Source organism: Peromyscus leucopus, chromosome 16_21 (assembly GCF_004664715.2).
Source record: "Peromyscus leucopus breed LL Stock chromosome 16_21, UCI_PerLeu_2.1, whole genome shotgun sequence".
Taxonomy (NCBI): domain Eukaryota; kingdom Metazoa; phylum Chordata; class Mammalia; order Rodentia; family Cricetidae; genus Peromyscus; species Peromyscus leucopus.
The window spans coordinates 7,967,594-7,991,522 of NC_051084.1; the positions used below are offsets into that span (position 1 = coordinate 7,967,594).

The 23,929-nt window shown below is 52.4% G+C and overlaps 3 protein-coding genes across 4 annotated transcripts; 1 reads left to right on the forward strand and 2 right to left on the reverse strand.

The window, feature by feature from the left end:
- Positions 1-366: 366 nt before the first annotated feature.
- Lsm2 (LSM2 homolog, U6 small nuclear RNA and mRNA degradation associated) lies at positions 367-4,000 on the reverse strand. Of its 2 annotated transcripts, none has more exons than XM_028888051.2 (5): positions 3,414-4,000; positions 2,794-2,861; positions 1,062-1,092; positions 896-955; positions 367-792 (listed from the first exon to the last, which is right to left on the reverse strand). In XM_028888051.2, exons 1-5 carry the CDS (start codon positions 3,414-3,416, stop codon positions 667-669), a joined length of 288 nt encoding a protein of 95 aa, XP_028743884.1. In that variant the 5' UTR covers positions 3,417-4,000; the 3' UTR covers positions 367-666. The 2 variants fall into 2 exon arrangements, with proteins under 2 accessions (XP_028743884.1, XP_028743885.1); XM_028888052.2 differs by lacking the exon at positions 3,414-4,000 and adding an exon at positions 3,138-3,260.
- Positions 4,001-7,365: 3,365 nt separating this feature from the next.
- Positions 7,366-13,211, reverse strand: Hspa1l (heat shock protein family A (Hsp70) member 1 like). The gene is made up of 2 exons (XM_028888020.2): positions 13,060-13,211; positions 7,366-9,622 (listed from the first exon to the last, which is right to left on the reverse strand). The coding sequence occupies exon 2, from the start codon at positions 9,607-9,609 to the stop codon at positions 7,684-7,686; it is 1,926 nt and encodes a 641-aa protein (XP_028743853.1). The 5' UTR covers positions 9,610-9,622; positions 13,060-13,211; the 3' UTR covers positions 7,366-7,683.
- A 725-nt stretch (positions 13,212-13,936) lies between these two features.
- Positions 13,937-16,678, forward strand: Hspa1a (heat shock protein family A (Hsp70) member 1A). Its single transcript, XM_028888018.2, has one exon. The coding sequence runs from the start codon at positions 13,938-13,940 to the stop codon at positions 15,864-15,866; it is 1,929 nt and encodes a 642-aa protein (XP_028743851.1). The 5' UTR covers position 13,937; the 3' UTR covers positions 15,867-16,678.
- Positions 16,679-23,929: the final 7,251 nt, after the last annotated feature.

Genomic DNA, 23,929 nt, shown 5'->3' on the forward strand with positions numbered 1-23,929 from the left:
GCAGAGAAAAAGCTCAAAGCGTTGGGAGTTCCTTCCCGTGGAAGAAAGGGCAGGGGATGGAAGGGCAAAAGACTAGAGGGAGAGTTAAGTTCGCGGTGCTGCCGGCTTTATTTTTTTATTACATTCTTATTGTATGCACTTCAGCGAATGTGGAGAAAAATCAGTTCTGTCTCCACCAAGTGGGCCCAGGGACCAATTCAAGTCACAGTTGGCGGCTGGCGCCTTTTACCGGCAAGGTTTACGAGCTTTGGGGCAGGAGTACATAATGCTGGTCCATTCGGGTGGGTTTCCGGAGATGGGGACTGGAGTGTAGGTGGAACAGCCTTTCCCGCCTCCCTGCCCAAACACGGACCACAAAACCAGAACTGTTTGATCATAAATTTTATTCCCGATGCGGGACAGATTCTTTCCACTCACGTGTTGCCCTGGAAAGGCCTAGGAAGCTCCCACTCCAGGGAAAGGGAGAGTAAGGTGGGGACCAGGAGCGTTTTACAGTCCCCAGCTCTCACCCTCCCTTCTCAAGAGGATAGTTGTTCCTATCATCCCTTTCATCCATTCAATTAAAAAGAAAAAACCATTAACAAAACAAAAGACACCGGAAGCACTGGGCAGGGTGTCCCTGTCCTCACTGGACATCAAGTTATGGGTCACCGAAGGGGGGGTGCATCACTGCTTCTGCTGGAGGGCTTCCTTCCTTGCCGCGTCCTGTAGCAGCTGTGTGTCCACCTCGTCGGCCGGCAGCTGCACATAGCGGACCACTGAGCCCCTGATGAAGCAGTTCTTGACTGACAGCTGGGAACAGACAAAGGGAAAAGCACCTCCATGAAGAATGTGTCCTCAGCCACCCAGGGCCTCTTGCTTTAAAGGTTCCTCCTCCTCGCTAGCCCCAACTCACCATGTGAGGGTACTTCTCAGGGTCTGTGACACTGATGTCGGTTAGTTTGATATTGAGGTACTACGAAAGAGGAACACCATCATCAACCCTAGAGACAAGACGCAGGAATCCACCTCCACTCTCCCATTGTTCCCCATGTACACACTGAACCTTCACTACATCTCACCTGGTCCACAGAGTGGAGGGTTCCACAGATGCTGTCAAGGGCAAAGAGGGAAGAACCAAATTAATTTACACTGAAACCAGCATGGAGGGGACGTTAGAGCTAAAACTAGAATGGGGGAGAGAAGCCAAGGCCGTGAAGCAGAGAAGGGAGAGCCACAGACGGCATCTGTGAACTCTGAACGGGAAAGATAAAGCCTCTCAGAATGGTTCACCATCACAGACACAAGTCTCTCCTTCCACCAACTTATCAACAGGTACTACTCAACAGTTGCAGGCCAGGCCTGTATTCTGCTTAATATTTGTATTTCCTTTTTAAGGCAGGTTCCCACTCTTGGGCCCAGGCAGATCTCAAACTGTGGCAATCCTCCTGCCTCCGCTTCTGAAGTCTGGAACTATGGACAGGAGCCATCATCATTTACAGTCTTCTCTTTTGCTTTTTCGAGACAGGGTTTCTCTGTGCAGCTTTGGTGTCTTTCCTGGGACTCACTCTGTAGCAGTCATCTTTTTTTATGTTTACTTTTTCATGACAGTATTTCTTTGTGTAGCCTAGGATCTCCTAAACTACCTCTGTAGACCAGGCTGGCCTCGGACTCCCAGAGCTCTGCCTCTGAGGGCTGGGATTAAGGGGAGTGCACCACTGCCCTGCTGGAGCCATCTTGTACAAAGTAATTAATACCACCCAGGGGTTCAGGTCATCTAAGTTACCAAATTTAGAACAAACAAGCAGGGATGTGACACATCAGCTGAGTCCCAGAAGCATCAGCTGTTTTTAAAATACTGATTTTGTGTGTCTGTGCATGTGGGCACCTACTGGGGCCAGCAGAGGGCATCAGATCCCCTGAAGCTTAGTTACAGGTGGTTGTATGCAGCCCACAAACACAAGACCACCTAATGGAGTCCCTGGGAACTGAGCTCTAGTTCTCTGGAACAGCAGCAGCTTTTCTAACCAGTCACCCCTCCAGCTCCACCAACAGCTATTTCTAAACACTTACTGTTTTGGGGCCAGAGCCCTATGTCTACACAAAGGAGCTAAACTTACTTCTTTATTCTTTCCTGAATGACTAAGAAGCAAAATGTACAAGGAGGCAGTAGATGCAGATGCAGTACAGAGCGACCGTATTAGTGTTCTATTTACATTTTCTTTAACTAAATGGATACTATGCCATGTACGCTATATCCAACTGCTTTCCCTACCAATACAGACCATTCCTTTGTTGATGGGTTTTATTAGGGAAGTGCTCACTATTGAATTTTAACTAACCTCTTACATTTTGAGGGGTTAATGCTAGATATTTAAATTATTTAAAAGTTTTGGCTATTTACAAAGCTACAAGCATCTCATATATTTTCTCCAAGAGTACATTAAGCATATTTATTAGCATTACTGTTCACTTAGCATATTTTAAAGAGCATGGTGCGAGTCTGCCTGCACATATATACTTACTTGTGTAACAAATTCTTTTCTTTATTGAGACAGGGTTTCTCCTGGAACTCACTCTGTAGACCAGGCTGGCCTCACAGAGATCCGCCTGCCTCTGTCTCCTGAGTGCTAGGATTAAAGGCGTGCGCCACCATGCCCAGCAATCTTAAACTAATCTTTACCCTACAGGCACAAGCTATTTATTTCTTCTGTGTTCGGCTCACCTGCTCTCTCAAATAGCTTTAAGGAGAAAAAAGGGTTCAGGACCCCGGGCACCCCCACCTTCCACCAACTCGCTGCTATAGGTACCTACCTCAGGTCATTCTTGAGTTCCACGACCACATCCTTGCCCACAAGGGATTTGAAAAAGGAATAGAAGAGCTATTGGAAGAGAGGGAGGGAGGGGTAACTATCACATGAAAAGTCCGAGGAGGAGGAGGAACCCCGGGCCGGCATTGTGAAATACTAGTGTCTGTGTCCCCACCGACTACAGCACCTCTCAAAAGTCCACGACCAACCACGAGCTGTTCACAGATATTCCGCAGCTCACTGGCCGCAGACAGTGACGGCCCTGTACCCCTCGGCGCCGGGGCCCCCTCTCAGAGCCGCCCGCCCGCCCGCAGGGAACCTGTACATTTTCTCCAGTGAGATGCAGACCGCATCCCACCCGCACCCTGAGTCCTGATCTGCAGCAGGGAGACGCAAGGCTGGCTTTCCGGTCTCCCGCGGGGCCCGTGGGCTTGCTCTTGGACTTGTTGGGAGTTTTCCCCAAAAGACCATTGGCTCCAGGGAGTCTCCCCAAGGAGAGGCGTGGGCACCAAGGGAGACGTCGGGGCCCGACTCCAGCCGAAGCCACGGAGCGCCCGCCGGCCCGGCACAGTTCGAACTGCCCGCGGCGGCGGCGGCGCTCGCTTTTGACGTCACGGTACCCACCATGGTGCTAGCGCCACGCGCGGCGGCCGGGGCCGCGGAGGGAAGGGCCGGGGGTCGCGGGCCTGAGGCCGGGCGGGAGCCCGCGCGCGAGCCCGCGCGTGGGGCAGGGCAGGCTCACGCAGGCGCAAGGGGGAGCCGCGAAAATCGCCGGACCGAGGGCGCGCGGCTGAATCCGGGCTCTAAGGGAGCGGAGTGGGGAAGAGCAGAGAGGACCGCCAAACCGAGAGAGGGGCGGGCCTTCCGGTCTCCCACTTCCTCCCGAGCAGCGGCTTCCTGCTGCGCATGCGTTTGCCGTGCAGCTGCGCGTTCAAGGTAGTTCGGCCCTGGCCTGGAGACTTTTTTCTTTAGCCTGATTTGCTCATACCCCGCTCTCCTATTGAGAACTGTTGAGAAGCTTGAGAAAACTACGATTTGCGTATTCTCTGAAGAGTGAAATTTAAAATGTTGCCAAGATCTGGGCAGGGTTGATGCCCTCCTGGACTCCTGATGAGAGCTGAGAGAGACAGCTTGATTCTGGCTAAGAGGACAAACTGGAGCTACCATAGCAAGACCTGTGTCAAAGGGAGCAAAATACACATCAACACACACTGTTATGCTGTGTGGTGTGGGTCTTTAAGATTTATTTATTATGTATACGATGTTCTGCCTGCATGTATGTCTACAGGCCAGAAGAGGGCACCAGATCTCATTATAGATGGTTATGAGCCACCATGTGGTTGCTGGGAATTGAACTCAGGACCTCTGGAAGAGCAGTTAGTGCTCTTAACCTCTGAGCCATCTCTCCAGCCCACAAATTCTGATTTGTACCAAATGTTTCCAGTAAGTAAGCTTACCTCAATTTCAACCTTTTGTAGGATTTGAGGGATGGGGTTTTCTGGGTCTTGAATCAGAACTTACATATTCTAAGCAAATCCACCAATGAACAACAACCCCAGCTCTAATGTCCATATTTTTTTTAACCTTTTACATAGGCCTTGTTTATAAAGGACTAAACAGACTGTAGCTCAGTGATAGAGATCACATTTTTTTTCTTAACTTTTATGTGTATGGATGTATTTGCCTGCATGTTAGGTCTGCACTTTGTGAGTGTCGATAAGAAGGAGGCTTCAGAAGACCTGGGATTGAAGTTATAGACTGTTGTGAGCCACCTTGTGGGTGCTGGGAATAGAATCTGGGCCCTCTGGAAGAGCATCAAATGCTCTTAACTGCTGAGTCATCTCTCCAGCCCTGAAGTATTTTGTAATAGCTCACCTCCAAATACTACTTTGGATGTTCTGGGAACAACATTAACAGGCTTGAAACATTCCGATTGTGAAGGAGTTCACAAGAGGTGACTGATAAAAATGGAGAATTTTAATAAAAGATGCCACAAAAGCCTCAGCAGGAAACAGGTGCAGAAACCCACAGCCAAACATTAGGCGGAGCTCCGGGAATCCTTCAGAAGAGGGGAAGGAAAGATTGTAGGAGCCAGAGGGGATAAGGACACCACTAGGAAACCCACAGAATCAACTAACGTGGGCTCAGAGAGGCTCACAGAGACTGAACTCACAACCAGGGAACCTGCATGGGACTGACCTCTCCCTATGTGTTATGGTTGGTAGCTTAGTCCTCTTGTGAGACTCCTAACAGAGGGAACCGGGATGTCTCTGTCTCTTTTGCCCACTTTTGGGACCATTTTACTCCTACTGGGTCACCTTGTCCAGGCTTAATATGAAGGGGAGGTGCCTAGTCTTAGTGCAACTGGATATGCCATGGTTGGTTGATAGCCTTGGGAGGCCTGCCCTTTTCTGAAGGGAAACGAGAGGAGTGGATGGGGGTGGGTGTGTGGGGCTGCTGTTAGTTATAATACATTAGGGGAAAAAACAAAAGCCTCATCAGGCAAGTTCCCAGAGAAGGGATGGTGCTACCGGGGAAAGGAAAGGCTTTGTTGTTGTTTTTAATAATAATTAAGTGGGAAGTTGCTAGGTTGTATCTGTGGGAATCATGTCTGGATATATAGGGAAAGGCTTGCTGTTTCAATGATGAATGTTTTGTGTTGTCTCTTCTCGAGGCTGGCTGTAGGTACAAAAATTCTGAGCATCTGGCCTGCTGATTACAGGGTAGAATTCTCTACAATGTGCCAGGATGCCAAAATAGAGGGTAGCCAGGGTTTCCTGTGTGTGTGTGTGTGTGTGTGTGTGTGTGTGTGTGTGTGTGTGTGTAGGGGGATGAAGCATGCAGGCCTGTGCAGGCCAGAGATGGACTCTGGCTTCAACCACTTTCCACCTTAAGTTTTTTTTTTTACATTTTATGTGTAAGGGTGTTTTGTTGCACAGGTGTGTGCCGTTTGTGCAGTGCCCCCAGAGACCAGAAGAGAAGGTTGGGTCTTCTGAAGTTATAGACAGTTGTTAGCCACCAGGGAGGTGCTGGGAATCAAACCCTGATCCTCTGGAAGAGCAATAAATGTTCTTAACCACTAAGCCGTCTCTCTAGACCCCATCTCATTGTTTGAGATCGGGTCTGTCATGGATCCTGGATCTGACTGGTTCATTCAGCTGGACTGACTCGTCTGCAAGACCCAAGGATCCTTCTCACTTTGCTTCCCCAGTTCTGGGGTTACCAGTGGTAGATGTAACCAACCGTCTTATTAAATAAGAAACACAGAACCAATGCAAAGAAGAAAGCCAAGAGGTAAGAGGTCAGAGCTAAGAGCTAAAACCTTACCCTTCCTCCTGCAGTGGTCCTACCTCTCCGAACCAGAGCTACTTCCTGTGTCTGTCTTTTTATAGTGTTTCTGTTCTGCCTTCTCATTGGTTGTAAACCCAACCACATGACTGCCTCGTCACAGCCTGTCAGTATAGACCTCCAGGTTTTCTATTGATTGGTATTGAGATTAAAGGCATGTGTATCCAATACTGGCTGTATCCCTGAACATACAGAGACTTACCTAGCTCTGCCTACCAACTGCTGGGATTACAAGCGTACACCACCACTGCCCTGCTTTTCTATGGCTTGCTAATAGCTCTGACCCCCGGGCAACTTTATTTATTAACATACAAATAACATTTGAATACAAATAAAATATCACCATACCGGTGCACATCACTGTGTTGAGATCTGGATCCATCAAGATATCAAGCAGGATCTGTTACCAGGTTCAGCAGAATCCTTAACACTTGAACCTAAACCAACCTGTAATTAATTAGAAGCGGCAGCCACATAACTGTGGCTAATGCAAGTTCTTCATATGGGCCCAGGGTGTCTGAGAATTAGAAAATATTTTCTTGGCAGGTATAATGTTCTGTAATTCCAGTCACCATGCAAGTAGAGGCAGCATGAACAGGAGTTCAAAGCAGACCTAGGCTATATAAGACCCTGTCTCAAAAAAAAATAATAATAATTTTGTTGGAGACGCTGAACTTGCACAAATCCAAGAACTTTGCCCTTAGCAGGCTAATCGTTCACAGTGAAATTCAAACAGAATTCAGAAAATTCATGTCCTGTGTGAGCTCCCCTCTCTTTCTTTTTTTGGTTTTTCAAGACAGGGTTTTACTATGTAGCTTTGCAGCCTATCCTAGAACTCAATCTGTAGCCCAGGCTAGCCTTGAACTCACAGAGACCCGCCTGGCTCTGCCTCCCGAGTGCTGTGAGCTCCCCTCTTACTTTACAGGGAACATTTGGCAGCTTAAAGATGCCAGGAAGTAAGCTGGTTGAGGGGGGAGCAGGTTAAGAACACTTACTGCTCTTCCAGAGGATCAGGGTTTGATACAGAGTGTTTGAGGCTAACCTAGAAACCCTGCCTCCAAAAAACAAAGCTGGGCATGGCGGTGCATGCCTGTAATCTCAGAACGCAGGTGGCAGAGACAGGAGCATTGCTGCAAGTGAGGGGACAAAGTGGCCTACGTGGGGTCAGGTAAGCTAGACATACACAGTAAGGCCATGACTAAATAAATACATCAGAAGACATCGGGAGTTATTTCCTTTGGGAACAACTTTACTGAGAGACAAATAACCATCCACACAGGAAGGAGAAAAGTGGGGTGTGGCTCATAAATAACAGACATCCAAATTCTTCAAATGGTTCCAAGAGGGGCCTGGTTTTCCTAAAGGTCATTTCAGGGTCATAGACAGAGGGCGGGGGCATGAGAAGATGGAGTACAGACTTCCCCATCAGAGTCCCAAAGGATGGCGACGGAGGCTCAAGTGCAGTCAGTTCCGGAGTCAGAGTGATGCTTGAAGGTGAATCAGATTCACCTAGAGGCTCCCTAGCACCCTGTGGTTCCAGAAAAGGCTAGTCCACCTCCTCGATGGTGGGGCCTGTGGCAGCCCTGTTGGGGGTGTACCCCGGCGCGCAGGTGGGGCCGGTGCACCCTCCCTGGTAGAGCTTCGTGATGACCGGGTTGCACATGTTCTCCAGCTCCTTTCTCTTGTGGTCAAACTCGTCCTTCTCAGCCAGTTGGTTGGCCTCCAGCCAGGAGAGGACCTCGTTACATTTATCCAGTATTTTCTTTTTATCAGACTCGCTGATCTTGTCCTTCAGACCTTCATCGCTCACGGCGCTCTTCATGTTAAAAGCGTAGGATTCTAGGGCGTTTTTGGCTGCGATTTTCTCCCTCTGGCCCTCGTCCTCGGCCTTGTACCTCTCGGCCTCCTGCACCATGCGCTCGATCTCCTCCTTGCTCAGCCGGCCCTTGTCGTTGGTGATGGTGATCTTGTTGGCCTTGCCCGTGCTCTTGTCCATGGCCGTGACGTTGAGAATTCCATTAGCATCGATGTCGAAGGTCACCTCGATCTGGGGCACACCCCTAGGTGCAGGGGGTATTCCAGTCAGGTCAAATCGCCCCAGCAGGTTGTTGTCGCGCGTCATGGCCCTCTCGCCCTCGTACACCTGGATCAGCACCCCGGGCTGGTTGTCGGAGTAGGTGGTGAAGATCTGCGTCTGCTTGGTGGGGATGGTGGAGTTGCGCTTGATGAGAACAGTCATCACGCCGCCCGCCGTCTCCAATCCTAGAGACAGGGGAGCTACGTCCAACAAAAGCAAATCTTGTACTTTTTCAGACTTGTCACCCATTAAAATAGCTGCCTGGACTGCTGCCCCGTAGGCCACCGCCTCATCGGGATTGATGCTCTTGTTGAGATCCCGTCCATTAAAATAATCCTGCAGCAGCTTCTGCACCTTGGGGATGCGCGTGGAGCCGCCCACCAGGACAATGTCATGGATTTTAGCCTTGTCCATCTTGGCATCCCGGAGAGACTTCTCCACGGGCTCCAGGGTGCCTCTAAATAGGTCTGCACACAACTCTTCAAACCGTGCTCTGGTGATGGACGTGTAGAAGTCAATGCCCTCGAACAGGGAGTCGATCTCCAGATTGGCCTGCGTGCTGGACGACAGGGTCCTCTTGGCGCGCTCGCAGGCCGTGCGCAGGCGCCGCACGGCGCGCTTGTTCTGGCTGATGTCCTTCTTGTGCTTCCTCTTGAACTCCTCCACGAAGTGGCTCACCAGCCGGTTGTCGAAGTCCTCCCCGCCCAGGTGCGTGTCGCCCGCCGTGGCCTTCACCTCGAAGATGCCGTCGTCGATCGTCAGGATGGACACGTCGAACGTGCCGCCGCCCAGGTCGAAGATGAGCACATGCCGCTCTCCATGACTTCCTTTATCCAAGCCATAGGCAATGGCAGCTGCCGTCGGCTCATTGATGATTCTCAGCACATTGAGTCCTGCGATGACACCTGCGTCTTTGGTGGCCTGGCGTTGAGAGTCGTTGAAATAGGCGGGCACCGTGATAACAGCATTGGTGACACTGTGGCCCAAAAAAGCCTCTGCAGTCTCCTTCATCTTGGTCAGCACCATGGAGGAGATCTCCTCGGGGTAGAAGGCTTTCTTCTCACCTTTGTAGGACACCAGCACCTTGGGCTTGCCCCCTTCGTTAATGACTTGAAATGGCCAAAGCTTCATGTCCGACTGCACCACCGGATCGTTAAACTTCCTGCCAATTAGACGTTTGGCATCAAAAACAGTGTTCTGGGGGTTCATGGCCACCTGGTTCTTGGCCGCGTCCCCGATGAGCCGCTCGGTGTCGGTAAAGGCCACGTAGCTGGGGGTCGTGCGGTTGCCCTGGTCGTTGGCGATGATCTCCACCTTGCCATGCTGGAACACGCCCACGCACGAGTAGGTGGTGCCCAGGTCGATGCCTATGGCCATTCCTTTATTAGCAGCCATGGTTTTCCGAGGCCTGTGGAGAAATGAGACTTTATAATCACATTTAGGGGAGTGATTCTTTTAAATAAAACTTAAGCTATTTATTGATCAGTTAGTAACTTTCAAGACTTATTATTTCTAATTGTGTGTATGCATGTATGTCTGTGTGGGCATATGCACATGAACGCAGGTGCCTGTGGAGGTCAGAGGTATGGGAGGCCCTTGGAGTCAGTTACACACAGTTGGGAACTGCCCAACGTGGGTAAGTGCTAGGCACTAAACTCAGGTCTTTTACAAGGAGAGATGTGCTCTTAATGGCTGAGCCCTCAGTCATTTTTTTTTTTTTTAATTTTTAAAAATTATTTTGTGGGGGCTGGAGAGATGGCTCAGAGGTTAAGAGCACTGGCTGCTCTTCCAGAGGACCTGAGTTCAATTCCCAGCAACCATCTGTAATGAGATCTGGTGCCCTCTTCTGGCCTGCAGGCACACATGCAGGAAGAACACTGTACACATAATAAATTAAACTTAAAAATTTTTGTATGAACATTTTGTCTTCATGTGTGTATGTCCCCGAGGAGGTCAGGAGAGGGCATCAGATCCCCTGAGACTGGTGTTACAGACAGTTGTGAGCCACCGTGTGGGTGCTGGGTATTGAACCTGGGTCTTCTACAAGAGTAGTAAGTGCTCTTAACTGCTGAGCCAGCTCTCCAGGTCCATCACTCCGTCTTTTTAAAACCACAAGCATGAAGATAATGATATCCCACACAGAGAAACCCTGTCTCAAAAAACAAAAAAAAAAAACAAAAAACAACAACAAAGATAAGATACCCCAGGCTCACTGGCCTCCTCTGCACAGAAAGAAGTCCTACACTGAGAGCTTGTGTTTTTGTGTTTGCTCTTGTTTGGGTGTGGGGTGTGTATGCATGGACATGTGGATTCAGGGCCAACCCTGGGTGTCGTTCATCTGCCAGTCACTGTGTTGAAACAGGACCTCTCTGGCTGGCCTCAAACGCTGGCCCGTTAGGCTGTGCTGGCTGGCGAGCCCAGTGCGGCATCTCCCTTGCCCTGTGATCACAGGCGCAGGCCACCACTCGGTTTGCTGGTCTGTTAGGTGGGCTCTGGGGCCTGAACGCAGGTCCACATGCTTGCATGCAAAAACATTCGCCCACTGGCCTACCTCCCTCACCTACGGAGGTCATTTTGGGTTGCTATTCAATGTTTTAAGGCAGTGTCTCACTCTGTGGCCCAGGAGGTTGGCCTGGAACTCACTGTGCATCCCAGCCTAGCTTCAAACACGGCAGCCATTCTCCTCCCTCAGCTTCCCAAATGCTGGGGTGACAGACACGAGTCACTTCAGTAGGCTCCTTTCTTTACTACTAGTGTCTGAGCTATTTCAGACGCCCCACAACTCCTTGTTTCCCCCTCTTGTAAGAAATGGGAAACCAGGAGACAAAGGTGTTCAACCTCAGCTTTAAAGGTGTCTGGTGCTTATAGTTTATACATTATAGGAGTTTGCCACTCTGAAAAATATCAAATAAACATTGTCAAAATGCCTGCTCCACCCACCTTTCACTGTCTTTATTCTTTGAACTTATCTTTGGGATTGGTTCTGGGTTTGTCTCTGTGTGCTGGGGTGGAGACCAGGGCCTTGGAGATGCTAGGCAAGGGCGGTGTCACTGAGCTGCACCCCAGGGTGGCTATGTCTTCCCTGTAGTTGTGTCTCACAGCACAGACCCCAGACCCTCGGCAGCCCCCAAGGCTCCCGAGTGTCTGTCTCTCTGGCTTCTGCAGTTTCTCGTCTACCAGATGTCATAGGGCAGGACAGGCGGGTCAACAGCAACGTGACCCGGGAGGCAGACACGGGCCACTTTCCACCACCAAGCTGGCTCCCTGTTTAGGCTGAACCTTGCCCCAGTAGGCTTCGTGAAGGCTTAAATTTAAGTCAATAATGAACCTTCACCTACATTCATTTTGAAATACTCATTATAACAGGGACTCTTCCAAATGGGTCTCCTCATGCCTCAGCCTCCAGAGCAGCGGGGGAGTGGGGATTGCATTAACCACTGCTGTGCTTCCCACCATGAGTGGAATGTCGGGGATTTGTCTACTCTTAGCCTACACAATTGGAATTACACAGCATTTGTCTGTTTATGGCTGGCCTTATTTCACTCAGCAGTGTCCTTAAATCTCGTCCATGAGCTTGCGTATTTTGGTACTTCTGAGACTGAACAATGTCCATTCTGTGTTTCTCCCACCCTTACACATCCATCTCCGCAGGACACCAGGTGGCTTCCACTTCTCCATATTGTGAACGATGCTGCTGTTAGCCTGGGTTCACAGACATGCCCAGACCTGGCTTTTATGGCAGAGCTTACATGATGAGGGCAGACAACAGTGTCCCCAGCTACTCCAAGGAGGGAAGGAAAGCGCGTCTATATTCCTCACAGGGCCTGAATGAGCTGTAGTCTTCCTGTGACAGTGTGACAGGTTTACTGTGGGACCACACCTGTCCACCAGTCTCCTAAGACTGTGTTCTGAAACTCCGTAAAAGAGACATTAGGGGCCCAAGAGATGGCAGTTAAGAATGCTCCCTACTCTTCCAAAGAACCCCAGCTGGGCTCCCAGCACCCACAGTGGGCAGCTCAGGACTGCCCGTTACTCCAGCTCCAGGGGATGAGACAACTTCTAGTCTCTGGAGACACTCGCACACACCACACATACTCACACAAACACACAGACAAACCTTTTCTTTCTAAAGACAGGCACTAGATTCCATTCAGATGTGCCTTCCTGAGCATGGTGGAGTTATGTAGCTCACTCAGAAGATGTCTGCTAGGACACACACACACACACACACACACACACACACACACACACACACACGCGCGCGCCTTTTTTTTTTTTAAAGGCTGGGGTCTCGATATGTAGCTCAGACAATGCTCCTGCCTCCATTCCTAAGAGTTGGGATTAGAGGCTTGAGCCTCAATCGATTTTTCTGAGAAGTAGGGCACAACGGAGATTTTCTGTGTACTTTAAGACAAAATTCCACCCCCGGAGCCGTCCTTTCTCAACATCTTGAGTGCTGGGATCACAGGCATGCATCTCTACACCCAGTTTCTATCCTCCTGATTATATCCTGTCTTCTGGTGTCAATAACATATTCAGAAAGGTCTTAAGGTGTCGTCTCCCTATTCCCAGCTCAGGCGCATTCCAGCCATGCCTGTCGCTCAAGAGACACTCTTCCTGGTTCCAACCCACACCCCAGAGTTAAAACAGCTGGGGTCTGTGTGGGGAGGGCCTGTGTGGGGAGGGCCGCACCAGTAATCCCAACACTCAAGAGACCAGAGCGGCGGGTTCCACCAGCCCTTGTGTGTAAATTAATCAGACCTAAGAAGTGTCGCGGCCCTTTTCAGATAAGAACCATCGGGGACACAGCCTTCTGCCCATTCCACCAGGGCCTTCACGGCTCACCTGGCTTCTCTCCGCCTTCGCTCCAGTTTGGAAAACTTGAGGTCGCTGAGCCCCTACGAGCGGGGAGCTCCAGGATCATCCAAACGCGCAGCCGGGGTCCCCCCACCCCCCACCCCGCCCCTCCCGGCAACTTTGAGCCTGTTCTGGGACAGAGCCTGGGATTCCTAAATTAGTCGGTGAGGTCAGAGCCAGCACGGCCATTGTAACGCGACCGGAGGGGGTCACGTCACCAGACACGCCCCTGGGCCTCTGCCCGGGTCACCAAGCGGAGGAGGGGGAGTTACAGCCTCAGCTCGACCCCCACAGTCAGCACTGCGAGTCAGCGGAACCCCCAGATCACGACCAACTACTGTCCAGAGCACCGAGCTGGCGGTGACCTTTACTGTCCATTCCACGGAGGCCGCCGTAATGCGTCGCCATGGCAACAGTGGCGACAGCTCGCCCCGCCGCCCTCCCCGCCCCCCAGGAACGGCGCTTCTCCAGCGGGACCCAGGAGTGTCTGGAGAGTTCTGGACCGGGGCGGCTCCCTCCACACCGGTGACTCAAAGGAGGCGGGGAAGGCCCACCAGACGCGAAGCTGCTGGAAGATTCCGGTCCCCACGGCCGCCTCCGGCTCGCCGATTGGCCCGGGGGAGGGCGGGCGGGGCCGGAGGGCGCTCCATAAAGGCGCGGGGCGGCGCGCAGAGCTCCAGACGCAGACTGCAGTCCCAGCCAGGAGTCTCCGGTTCCCGTCGGAGCGCAGAGAAGCGGAGCAGCGCGATCCCGACCCCCGGCCAGGACCAGCCTCCCCCGGAGCCTCCCCGACGCAGAGCGCAGCCTCCCCCGGAGCCTCCCCGACGCAGAGCGCCGAACCCCGGCAGCGGAGAGCCAGCGGCGCCATGGCCAAGAGCACGGCGATCGGCATCGACCTGGGCACCACCTACTCGTGCGTGGGCGTGTTCCAGCACGGCAAGGTGGAGATCATCGCCAACGACCAGGGCAACCGCACGACCCCCAGCTACGTGGCCTTCACCGACACCGAGCGGCTCATCGGCGACGCGGCCAAGAACCAGGTGGCGCTGAACCCGCAGAACACCGTGTTCGACGCGAAGCGGCTGATCGGCCGCAAGTTCGGCGACGCGGTGGTGCAGTCGGACATGAAGCACTGGCCCTTCCAGGTGGTGAGCGACGGCGACAAGCCCAAGGTGCAGGTGAGCTACAAGGGCGAGACGCGGGCCTTCTACCCCGAGGAGATCTCGTCCATGGTGCTGACGAAGATGAAGGAGATCGCCGAGGCGTACCTGGGCCACCCGGTGACCAACGCGGTGATCACGGTGCCCGCCTACTTCAACGACTCGCAGCGGCAGGCCACGAAGGACGCGGGCGTGATCGCGGGCCTGAACGTGCTGCGCATCATCAACGAGCCCACGGCGGCCGCCATCGCCTACGGCCTGGACCGGTCCGGCAAGGGGGAGCGCAACGTGCTCATCTTCGACCTGGGCGGCGGCACGTTCGACGTGTCCATCCTGACGATCGACGACGGCATCTTCGAGGTGAAGGCCACGGCGGGCGACACGCACCTGGGCGGGGAGGACTTCGACAACCGGCTGGTGAGCCACTTCGTGGAGGAGTTCAAGAGGAAGCACAAGAAGGACATCAGCCAGAACAAGCGCGCCGTGCGGCGCCTGCGCACGGCCTGCGAGCGCGCCAAGAGGACCCTGTCGTCCAGCACGCAGGCCAGCCTGGAGATCGACTCCCTGTTCGAGGGCATCGACTTCTACACGTCCATCACGCGGGCGCGCTTCGAGGAGCTGTGCTCGGACCTGTTCCGCGGCACGCTGGAGCCCGTGGAGAAGGCGCTGCGCGACGCCAAGCTGGACAAGGCGCAGATCCACGACCTGGTGCTGGTGGGCGGCTCCACGCGCATCCCCAAGGTGCAGAAGCTGCTGCAGGACTTCTTCAACGGGCGCGACCTCAACAAGAGCATCAACCCGGACGAGGCGGTGGCCTACGGGGCGGCGGTGCAGGCGGCCATCCTGATGGGGGACAAGTCTGAGAACGTGCAGGACCTGCTGCTGCTGGACGTGGCGCCGCTGTCGCTGGGCCTGGAGACGGCGGGCGGCGTGATGACGGCGCTCATCAAGCGCAACTCCACCATCCCCACCAAGCAGACGCAGACCTTCACCACCTACTCGGACAACCAGCCCGGGGTGCTGATCCAGGTCTATGAGGGCGAGAGGGCCATGACGCGCGACAACAACCTGCTGGGGCGCTTCGAGCTCAGCGGCATCCCGCCGGCGCCCCGGGGCGTGCCCCAGATCGAGGTGACCTTCGACATCGACGCCAACGGCATCCTGAACGTCACGGCCACCGACAAGAGCACGGGCAAGGCCAACAAGATCACCATCACCAACGACAAGGGCCGTCTGAGCAAGGAGGAGATCGAGCGCATGGTGCAGGAGGCCGAGAGGTACAAGGCCGAGGACGAGGTGCAGCGGGAGAGGGTGGCGGCCAAGAACGCGCTCGAGTCCTACGCCTTCAACATGAAGAGCGCCGTGGAGGACGAGGGCCTCAAGGGCAAGATCAGCGAGGCCGACAAGAAGAAGGTGCTGGACAAGTGCCAGGAGGTCATCTCCTGGCTGGACGCCAACACGCTGGCCGAGAAGGAGGAGTTCGTGCACAAGCGTGAGGAGCTGGAGAAGGTGTGCAGCCCCATCATCAGCGGGCTGTACCAGCAGGGTGCGGGTGCCCCCGGGGCTGGGGGCTTCGGGGCCCAGGCGCCCAAGGGCAGCTCTGGGTCAGGGCCCACCATCGAGGAGGTGGATTAGAGGCCCTTCCTTGCCCTCCTGGGGTCATCTAGGACACGAACTGGTGGCCCTTGAGGACTGCCCTGCGCTGGGTATTGCCAGGGTTGGCCGCACGCTCCTGAGTTCGTTCTGCACTTACATCCTAGTCCTAGGGAAACTTTATATACTCTGTGGAATAACTCATGTTCTTTATATAAGTTATGTCCTATAAGGTAGTACATTAGTTACCCTGAGGGTGGTTTTATTTCCCTCCTTCAATACAACACTGCCACACTGTATGATTTGTTTTGCCAGACTACCAAGTTGGCAAGTGTTTTTATAATGTAATAGTGTGTTTATCTGATTTTGGCTTGCAATAAGAGAAAGCCAAAGAAGTTTTTGTGTGTGCAGTTTTAGAAAGAAATATGTTGCCAGCCATAGGTAAATACCTTAATCTCTGGTTCAAGGCCAGCCTGGTCTATATAGTGAGTTTCAAGATGGCTATGTAGAGGGACCTTCCCTAAAATACCAAAAAGGAAGGAATATATTAAGTATATTTTTAGGGTTCTTTAGTCTTCGGACTCTGCCCTTGGCCGCACTATTGAGGAACCCTAAAGTTGGTGCCTTCCATGGGCCACGTTTGTCTATGAAGCGGGGAGACTCTGGACTGCTTCTCCTTGAGTTTATACTTCTGTGTTAGTGTTTTGTTGTTGAACTGTTGGGCTGTATTTCAGTGGTAAACTTGGAGCTGATTTATACCTGCCATCCTTTGTTCACCCTGTTTTTTACATATTCATACTGAACTCAGGTCAATTTCTACTGTTATTTGAAAATAAACTCAGTATAACTTGCCACGTCTGTGTGACTGTTGTATTTGGAGGTCAGGAGCTGCTGCGTCTGTCTCTCACAGTTTTGGCCACAGAAGAGTGACATTTTATCCCGACAGGCCTGGAGGACGGAGGGAACATTGCAGTGTGATCCGTTTGTGAGGAAAATTAGATGAGTCAGCGCAAACCAACAACCCTCTGGGGCTGAGGTCCTGAGATAAATTCTCACGGAGGTGGGAGAGGCTGGTCAAAAAAAAGCCCTGTGTTTGAGGCTTGGGCCTGGGGTTTCAGAAGTCGGGCACCTAACGGGGTGGTGACGATGCAGCCGATGTAAGAATGACTTCAGAAGAGGGGATGAGGGGTTCACTTAGTCTACACACCCCTGTAGCAAAAAGAGGTGAGGGCGAGGGATGAAGCAAAATAGTGAAAGTTGTGGGTGGTGTGCTTTAAAAGTGAGAACTGACAGCAGGTTGAGGATGCAATCCCCAGTTCTCATCTTTTACTTAGTAAGTTTTTACTGCATTTATGTATGGAGGGGGGGGCATGCAGACCCCACACACAGAGGACCGCGGTGTGGGGCATGCAGACCCCCCCCACACACACAGGACCGCGGTGTGGGGCATGCAGACCCCCCACACACACAGAGGACCGCGGTGTGGGGCATGCAGACCCCACACACACACAGGACCGCGGTGTGGGGCATGCAGACCCCACACACACACAGAGGACCGCGGTGTGGGGCATGCAGACCCCCCACACACACAGGACCGCGGTGTGGGGCATGCAGACCCCACACACACAGAGGACTGCGGTGTGGGGCATGCAGACCCCACACACACACAGGACCGCGGTGTGGGGCATGCAGACCCCACACATAGAGGACCGAGGTGTGGGGCATGCAGACCCCCCACACACACAGGACCGCGGTGTGGGGCATGCAGACCCCACACACACAGAGGACCGCGGTGTGGGGCAGCAGACACCAAGGCGCTCATGCAGGGGTCAGAGACCTCTGTGGAGTAGGGTCTCTCTTTTCACCCTTGGGTAGGTCCTGGGCATGGAACAAATCTGCACGTGTGGCAGCAAGCACCTTTACCCACTGAAGCTTCTCTTTGGCCCTCATCTACTTCGGATGTTTTGAGTTAGGCTGAGTTAGGCCTTACTACCCAGTTGAGATTATGTGCAATTTTTTTCCTTTAAAAAAAAAAAGAAAAAAAAAACTGGCTTGAAACAAAGCCTTTGAGGCAGGGGCTGACTTGGAAGTCAACATGTAGTCCAGTCTGGGCTTGAATTTGAGGAGTTTCAATACCTCAGCCTCCCAAGTGCTGGATTATAGACATGGATAGCTATACCATGCCTACCTTATAACTTTTTTGTTTATTTGGTTGGCTTTTGTTTTTGTTTTGTCTTGTGTCTTTTTTTGCTTTGTGTGTGGTGCTGGGGTTTGAGGCCGGTTCTCCATTGAGCTACATACCCTAGCCCTGCAATTTTATTTTGCTTTATGTGTTGCTCTGGGAATCAAACCCAGAACTTGCAGATGCTAAGCAGCTGTTTTACTGAGGTTCGTCTTAAGCCTAGGGTCCTGTTTTTTTGTGGTTGGGTTATTGGTTTTTTGAGGTGGCTTCTCTCATATTCCAGGCTGGGCCCCCTTACTGCCCCTCCTCCAGAGTCTTTAAATGTGGGGGTCTTAGGGGCAGGAGATGTTGCTCAGCAGTAAAAGCCCTATGGGTACCAACCAGCTCTGGGGTCAGTCCTCAGCACAGGGTGGGGGTGGGGTGGAAGTGGCAGGCAGCGGGGAGATGGGGGCCTGGGGTTGGGATCCGGAATGAACCTGTTGGGCTGATATGTTCGTTCACAGTTATTTCTGAAAGGATGCTGGAATAGAAATCACACTTGGGATTTTTTTTAATTTCATGTGTGTGTGTAAGTTTGGGTACGTGCGTGTGCAGGTCAGCGGATAACTCTGGGGAGGCAGTTTTCTTCTTCCACTGTGGGCTCTGGAGTCACTCAGGTAGTCAGGCGTGCACGCTCACACTTTCACGTACGGATCCTGCTGGGCCACATTGGCACTTTTTGTCACCCACGTTTAAAGTATTCCAGTGAACATATGTGGGGGGTCACCTGACAGTATAGTGCCTCCATATCAGAAGGACCTCAACACTGGAGGGCTGTGACAGAGTAACCCTGTGCTGGGGCCTCTCGGTGATGCTCCATTAGCCCGACTGTGCTGGCTGATCTGACGCCAGCTTGGCACAGGCTAGCGTCAGCTGAAAGGAGGGACCCTCAACTGAGAGAGGATCTGGCTATAGGACATATTCTTCATTATTTTTCTGTTTATTTATCTATTTATTTATTTTACATCCCAACTGCAGCCTCATCCTCTCCTCCCACTCCATCCCCCGCCTCCCCGCCCCCTCCCCCAACCCATTTTCTTCGTTAGTGATGGGGGGGCGGGCAGAGCACTGAGTGGAGCCATCCCTGGGCTGGTGGTCCTGAGTTCTACAAGAAATAGGCTGAGCCAGGTGGCTGCGGTGGCGCACGCCTTTAATCCCAGCACTCAAGAGGCAGAGCCAGGCCGGTCTCTGTGAGTTCAAGGCCAGCCTGGTCTACAGAACAATTTCCAGGACAGGCACCAAAACTACACAGACAAATCCTGTCTCAAAAAAACAAAACAAAACCATGCTGAGCAAATGAGCAAGTCGGTAAGCCGCACCCTCCGTGGCCTCTGCATCAGCTCCTGCCTCCCGGTTCCTGCCCTGCTTGAGTTCCTTCAGTGACATCGATGTGGAAGTGTAAGCCAAATAAACCCTTTCCTCCCACCTTGCCTTTGGTCTTGGCGTTTCATCTTAGCAATACCTAACTAGGGCAGTTACCATCTCTACAGTCTGATGGACAGTCCGCGAGATGGGTGCAGAGGGAAGTGGGGGAAGGGGAGTGCCAGCCACTCAGACGATCTGCCCCAGATGGGGGGGGCAGACACCCAGAAGCTCCCCTACTTTCTTTTCTGAGGACTGTTTTCTCACAGCTGCCACCCAATTTGTTTGGCTCAGTATCATAAAAGTCACAGAACTTTCCATTGTTTCCATCTGATGAGTTAGAGCTGGGTGTGGTGCATGCCTGTACTAGCACTGGGGACGTGGAGGCAAGAGGGTCCGTGTTCAAGACTACACACACACACACACACACACACACACACACACACACACACGTCCATGATGATGGAGAGAGGAGGAGGGGGAGGAGGAGGGCAAGGAGGCTTCTGGAGCACCACAAAGGTGACCCAAACTTGCAATCCCAGTACTTGCTGGGCTAAGGCAGGAGGATTGCCGGGAGTTAAGGCTCACATGGCCTGCAGAATGAGTCTAAAAAACAAGCAAAACCAGGTGCAACTTTAAACATCAAGGCAAAGAGCTGGAGCGACGACCCAGAACCGGCAGCTCTTCCAGAGGACCCAGGTCCAGTTCCCAGCACCCAAATGGTGGCTCACAACCATCTGGCTCGGCAGGCACCGGGCACACAAGGGGTGCACAGACACACACGTGGACGAAGCACTCATACACACAAAATAAAAACTTTAAATAACTTTTAAAACGCAGCAAGGGAAGGGGGCGGAGCCCCACTGCTTTCCTGTCCATCCCAGGTTGTCCGGCTTCCGCATCTTTGCTTTTAGTGCGGACTGTGCTGGGAGGAACTGCCCTGTCATCGTCCTCCAGAACACTTCTTAACAAAGCAAACTATTCCCCTGCCTGCGTCTCCCCCTCCCCTCAGCTCTGCTCTGGGACAGCAAGTGTAGTCAGGCTCTACATTTTTTTTCCTTTTATTTTATTTTACAATACCATTCAGTTCTACATATCAGCCACGGGTTCCCCTGTTCTCCCCCCTCCTGCCCCCTCCCCTTCCCCCAGCCCACCCCCCATTCCCACCTCCTCCAGGGCAAAGCCTCCCCCGAGGACTGAGATCAACCTGGTAGACTCAGTCCAGGCAGGTCCAGTCCCCTCCTCCCAGGCTGCAGGCTCTACATTTAACATCCAGCAGATTCTGTGAGCTGTTTACCAGCTTGCCGCGGATACAGGGCTTTCGTTCCTTTCCCGGCCCTGGCAGACAAGCAGCAGCTGCAAGCCTGGAGCTTAAGTGCAGGGCCATGAGGGGGAAGGGGGGGGAGGGAAGCTCCTGGGTCATCGCTTAACCCGCTGCTCTGCTCTGAGTGCAGACCTTCAGAGAGTGGAGAGGCGGTCTCAGGAAAAAGGTTTGATGCAGAAAGGCGGGTGGTGGAAGACACGTGCTCTGGCCTTCCAGCTACTGCCTTCTGCCTCGCCCTAGTCTTTCACGGGGTTCGGGGGGCGGGGGGGGGGAAGTGGGCAGCTACGTGGGTCCCTGACAGGCAGGTGCCTCGGGTACCCGGCATTATAAACGGTCTCCTGTGCAATGTGGGCAACATGTGTCTTATCGTGGTTGTGCAGGTCAGGGCCATAGCAGCTTGTGTCTGCCACTCTTCTTTGAAAAGCCCACACCCACGCCCTCAGGTGAGTCTCACTTTACTCCGAAGCGCCTCTCTGTTTAACTCTTTCCCTCAAAACCTATGTCAAAAAAAAAAAATAAAAAGAAAGAAAGAAAGAAAGAAAAGTCTTTGAATAAACTCCAACTAGGGGCTGGAAGAGGCTGACTCTGTGGTAAGAGCTGGGACTTCTCTTCCAGAGGACCTGCATTTGGTTCCCAGGACCCATGTTTGGAAACTTACAGCATCTGTAACTCCAGTTCCAGAGGATTCAATGCCCTTTTCTGTCCTCTGCAGGCACTGCCCCTCTGTACCCACACACAGAGTTAAAGTAAACCTTAAAAAAACTCTCCAACTTTGCATCATAATTGACCTGTGCCTTTTGTGGTGCTAGAAAATTAAAGCCAAAGTGTTTTCCGTGCTAGACAATCCCCACAGATGGGAGGTACCATCTAGTGGGTTGGTTTGGAGAGGGTCTCACTATGGAGCCCTGGCTGGCCTGGAACTTGCTATATAGACCAGGTTGCTTCAAACTTGGGACAACGTGACAATCCCTCCAACAGTAACTCTGTTACTTCATCGCTTCCTCTCAAGTGCTGGGACCACAGATAGAAGCCACTACACCTGCCTTTACCCCAGTTTTTATGTTGGATTTAAGTAATTTAAAGTCAATCCATAGTGCTGGTAGGTCCCCAGCTTTGTAAGGGCCTCACCAAGAATGAGAGAGTAGCTGGACCTGAGTGTGAGGGACCGCCCATCACAGAAGGGAACAGAGCACACAGTGTGACAGCTGTTGAAGTGTTGGTCAACTAATTCTTGATACCGCCACACTATGAAGTAGATTTTGTTTTGTTTTGTCTGAGTTTGTTTCATGGGGGGGGGTAGTGTCTTCAAGCTCTCTATGCAGCCAAGGAGAACCTCAGACTTGTGCTCCTCCTGCCTCTCCCTCCCCACTGAGGGGATCACAGGGTGTGATTCCAGCCCTGGTTTCTGTGGGAGCAGGTTTAACGCTGGGCTCTGTGCTCACTAGGCAAGCACACAGCCCAGCCCCAGCCTCAGCCCCAGCCCCGAGTGTTTGCTTTTAGAGGCAGGGTTTCTTCAGATGGCCCAGGCTGGACATGCTCTCACAGCTTCCTCCTGCCTCAGCATCTCCCACTCTGGAACTACAGGAGCACACCATCACACCTGCCTGAATGTTACTGTTCATTCTACTTTTGAGATGATCATATAGAGATTAGGGGGATTAGTAGCATAGGAGTACTTTGTTGTTAAAAGGGGGTAAAAACCAGCTATCCTTGAGGTGGATTCCAAACACAAACGCGGGTCTTCCCCTACCCGGAGTGTTTTTCCACTGGCTGGAAATCTCCAGAGCTCCACTGTCACCAAAGCCTTCGAAAGAAATCTGCTTAAGAATGTCTGCCTCAGCAGGGCGTGGTGTTTGTGCCTGCTCTGCCAGCCTTTGAGCAGCTGAGGCAGGAGAACGGACCTGAGTTCCAGCCAGCTTGGACTATCTCAAAAACAGAACAACAGAAACAAACCCCAGAGTCCGCCTCTGGGTTCACATGACTTGTTCCCTTCGTCTCCTCTGGGTGTGCTTAGAATTGTGTCATCTTTTAAGAACAAGGGGACTGAGAGGAAACTGGGCTGTTGATTAACTGTTTTCCTCCCCAATAGAGAGGAGAGGAAAAAAGACGCCGCAGCCTCGGGCTGAGGAAGGCTCTCTCCCCTCAAGTGTTCTTGGCATCCTTTCCTGCCCCTGGTGCTCTCCACCCCTTAAAAGTCCTTCACAGCCTTCCAGTTCGGAACCCTGAACTCTGTTACTTCCAAATATGGAACTCAATAAAACCTAATTCCAGAATGAATCAAGTCCTCTTGGTGTGTGTGTGGGGGGGGAGCAGACTGGAAATTAAATCCAGGGTGTCTTGGATTCTAAGCATGTATTCTACCAGCAGCGTGGGGTTCTTTCCGACCCTCCACCCACCCAGGAATTAAACCCATCACTGTGCTTCTCTCTCTGAAGCACCTAGACTAAAAGGACAGGAAATTTCAAAGATCTTCTTATGGAGAAATGGACGTGGGCCGGTGATGGTGGTCGTTCTGGTTAATTCTAGCACTTGTGTGAGTGAGAAAAGAGGATCATTCTGGCAGTGGTGGTGCACACCTTTAATCCCTGCACTTGGGAGGCAAAGACAGGTGGATCTCGGTGAGTTTGAGGCCAGCCTTCCTGGCAGGGAGTGCCAGACTACCCTTTGCTACAGAATGAGACCGTGTCTCAAAGCTTCTTTTAAAGATGTACTCTAAGTATTGCTGATTCACAGGGCAGAAGGAATAAACCCAGGACTATCAGTGGCCACAGATGGTGGCAAGCAGGCCTCTGGAAGTGACTAGGCAGCTAACATGGGCTCCTGGAGGAATCCCCAGCCAGAGATGCACAGAGTAATGGAAAAACCCCTGAAGTTTAACCAGTTTGACTAGATCGGGGTGGTGATTCATTAGAACTGAATTCATTAGCTCTGACTATGGAACAAGCTGCAGCCTGCCAAGGACACAAACAGGGGATCTATGCATCTTCAGAACACTGGCTGAGATCAGCAAACTACAGCACAATGAAATGCCCTTGATTCCAGGGAGATACAGACTTTCGCACGCACACACAGGAGATGCCAAGGAGCTGTGTTCAAAGCAGGGTCCCCTCCAGAAACTGCCTCCTCCCGTTCACACTCAGAAAGCTAAGGTAGCCTGTGGTGCATGTGTGTGCCTGGAATTCCAGTACCTGGGAGTAA

Bases quoted from the DNA above. Each gene is read 5' to 3' on its own strand.
- Lsm2 (XM_028888052.2), bottom strand. From the start codon at position 3,260: ATGGTCTTTTGGGGAAAACTCCCAACAAGTCCAAGAGCAAGCCCACGG. The intron at 2,862-3,137 runs GTCTGCATCTCA...CTCTTCCAATAG, and splicing joins CAGGGTGCGGGTGGGATGCG to CTCTTCTATTCCTTTTTCAA. The intron at 956-1,061 runs GTGAGATGTAGT...CCTCTTTCGTAG, and splicing joins CCCTCCACTCTGTGGACCAG to TACCTCAATATCAAACTAAC.
- Hspa1l (XM_028888020.2), bottom strand. From the start codon at position 9,609: ATGGCTGCTAATAAAGGAATGGCCATAGGCATCGACCTGGGCACCACC.
- Hspa1a (XM_028888018.2), top strand. From the start codon at position 13,938: ATGGCCAAGAGCACGGCGATCGGCATCGACCTGGGCACCACCTACTCG.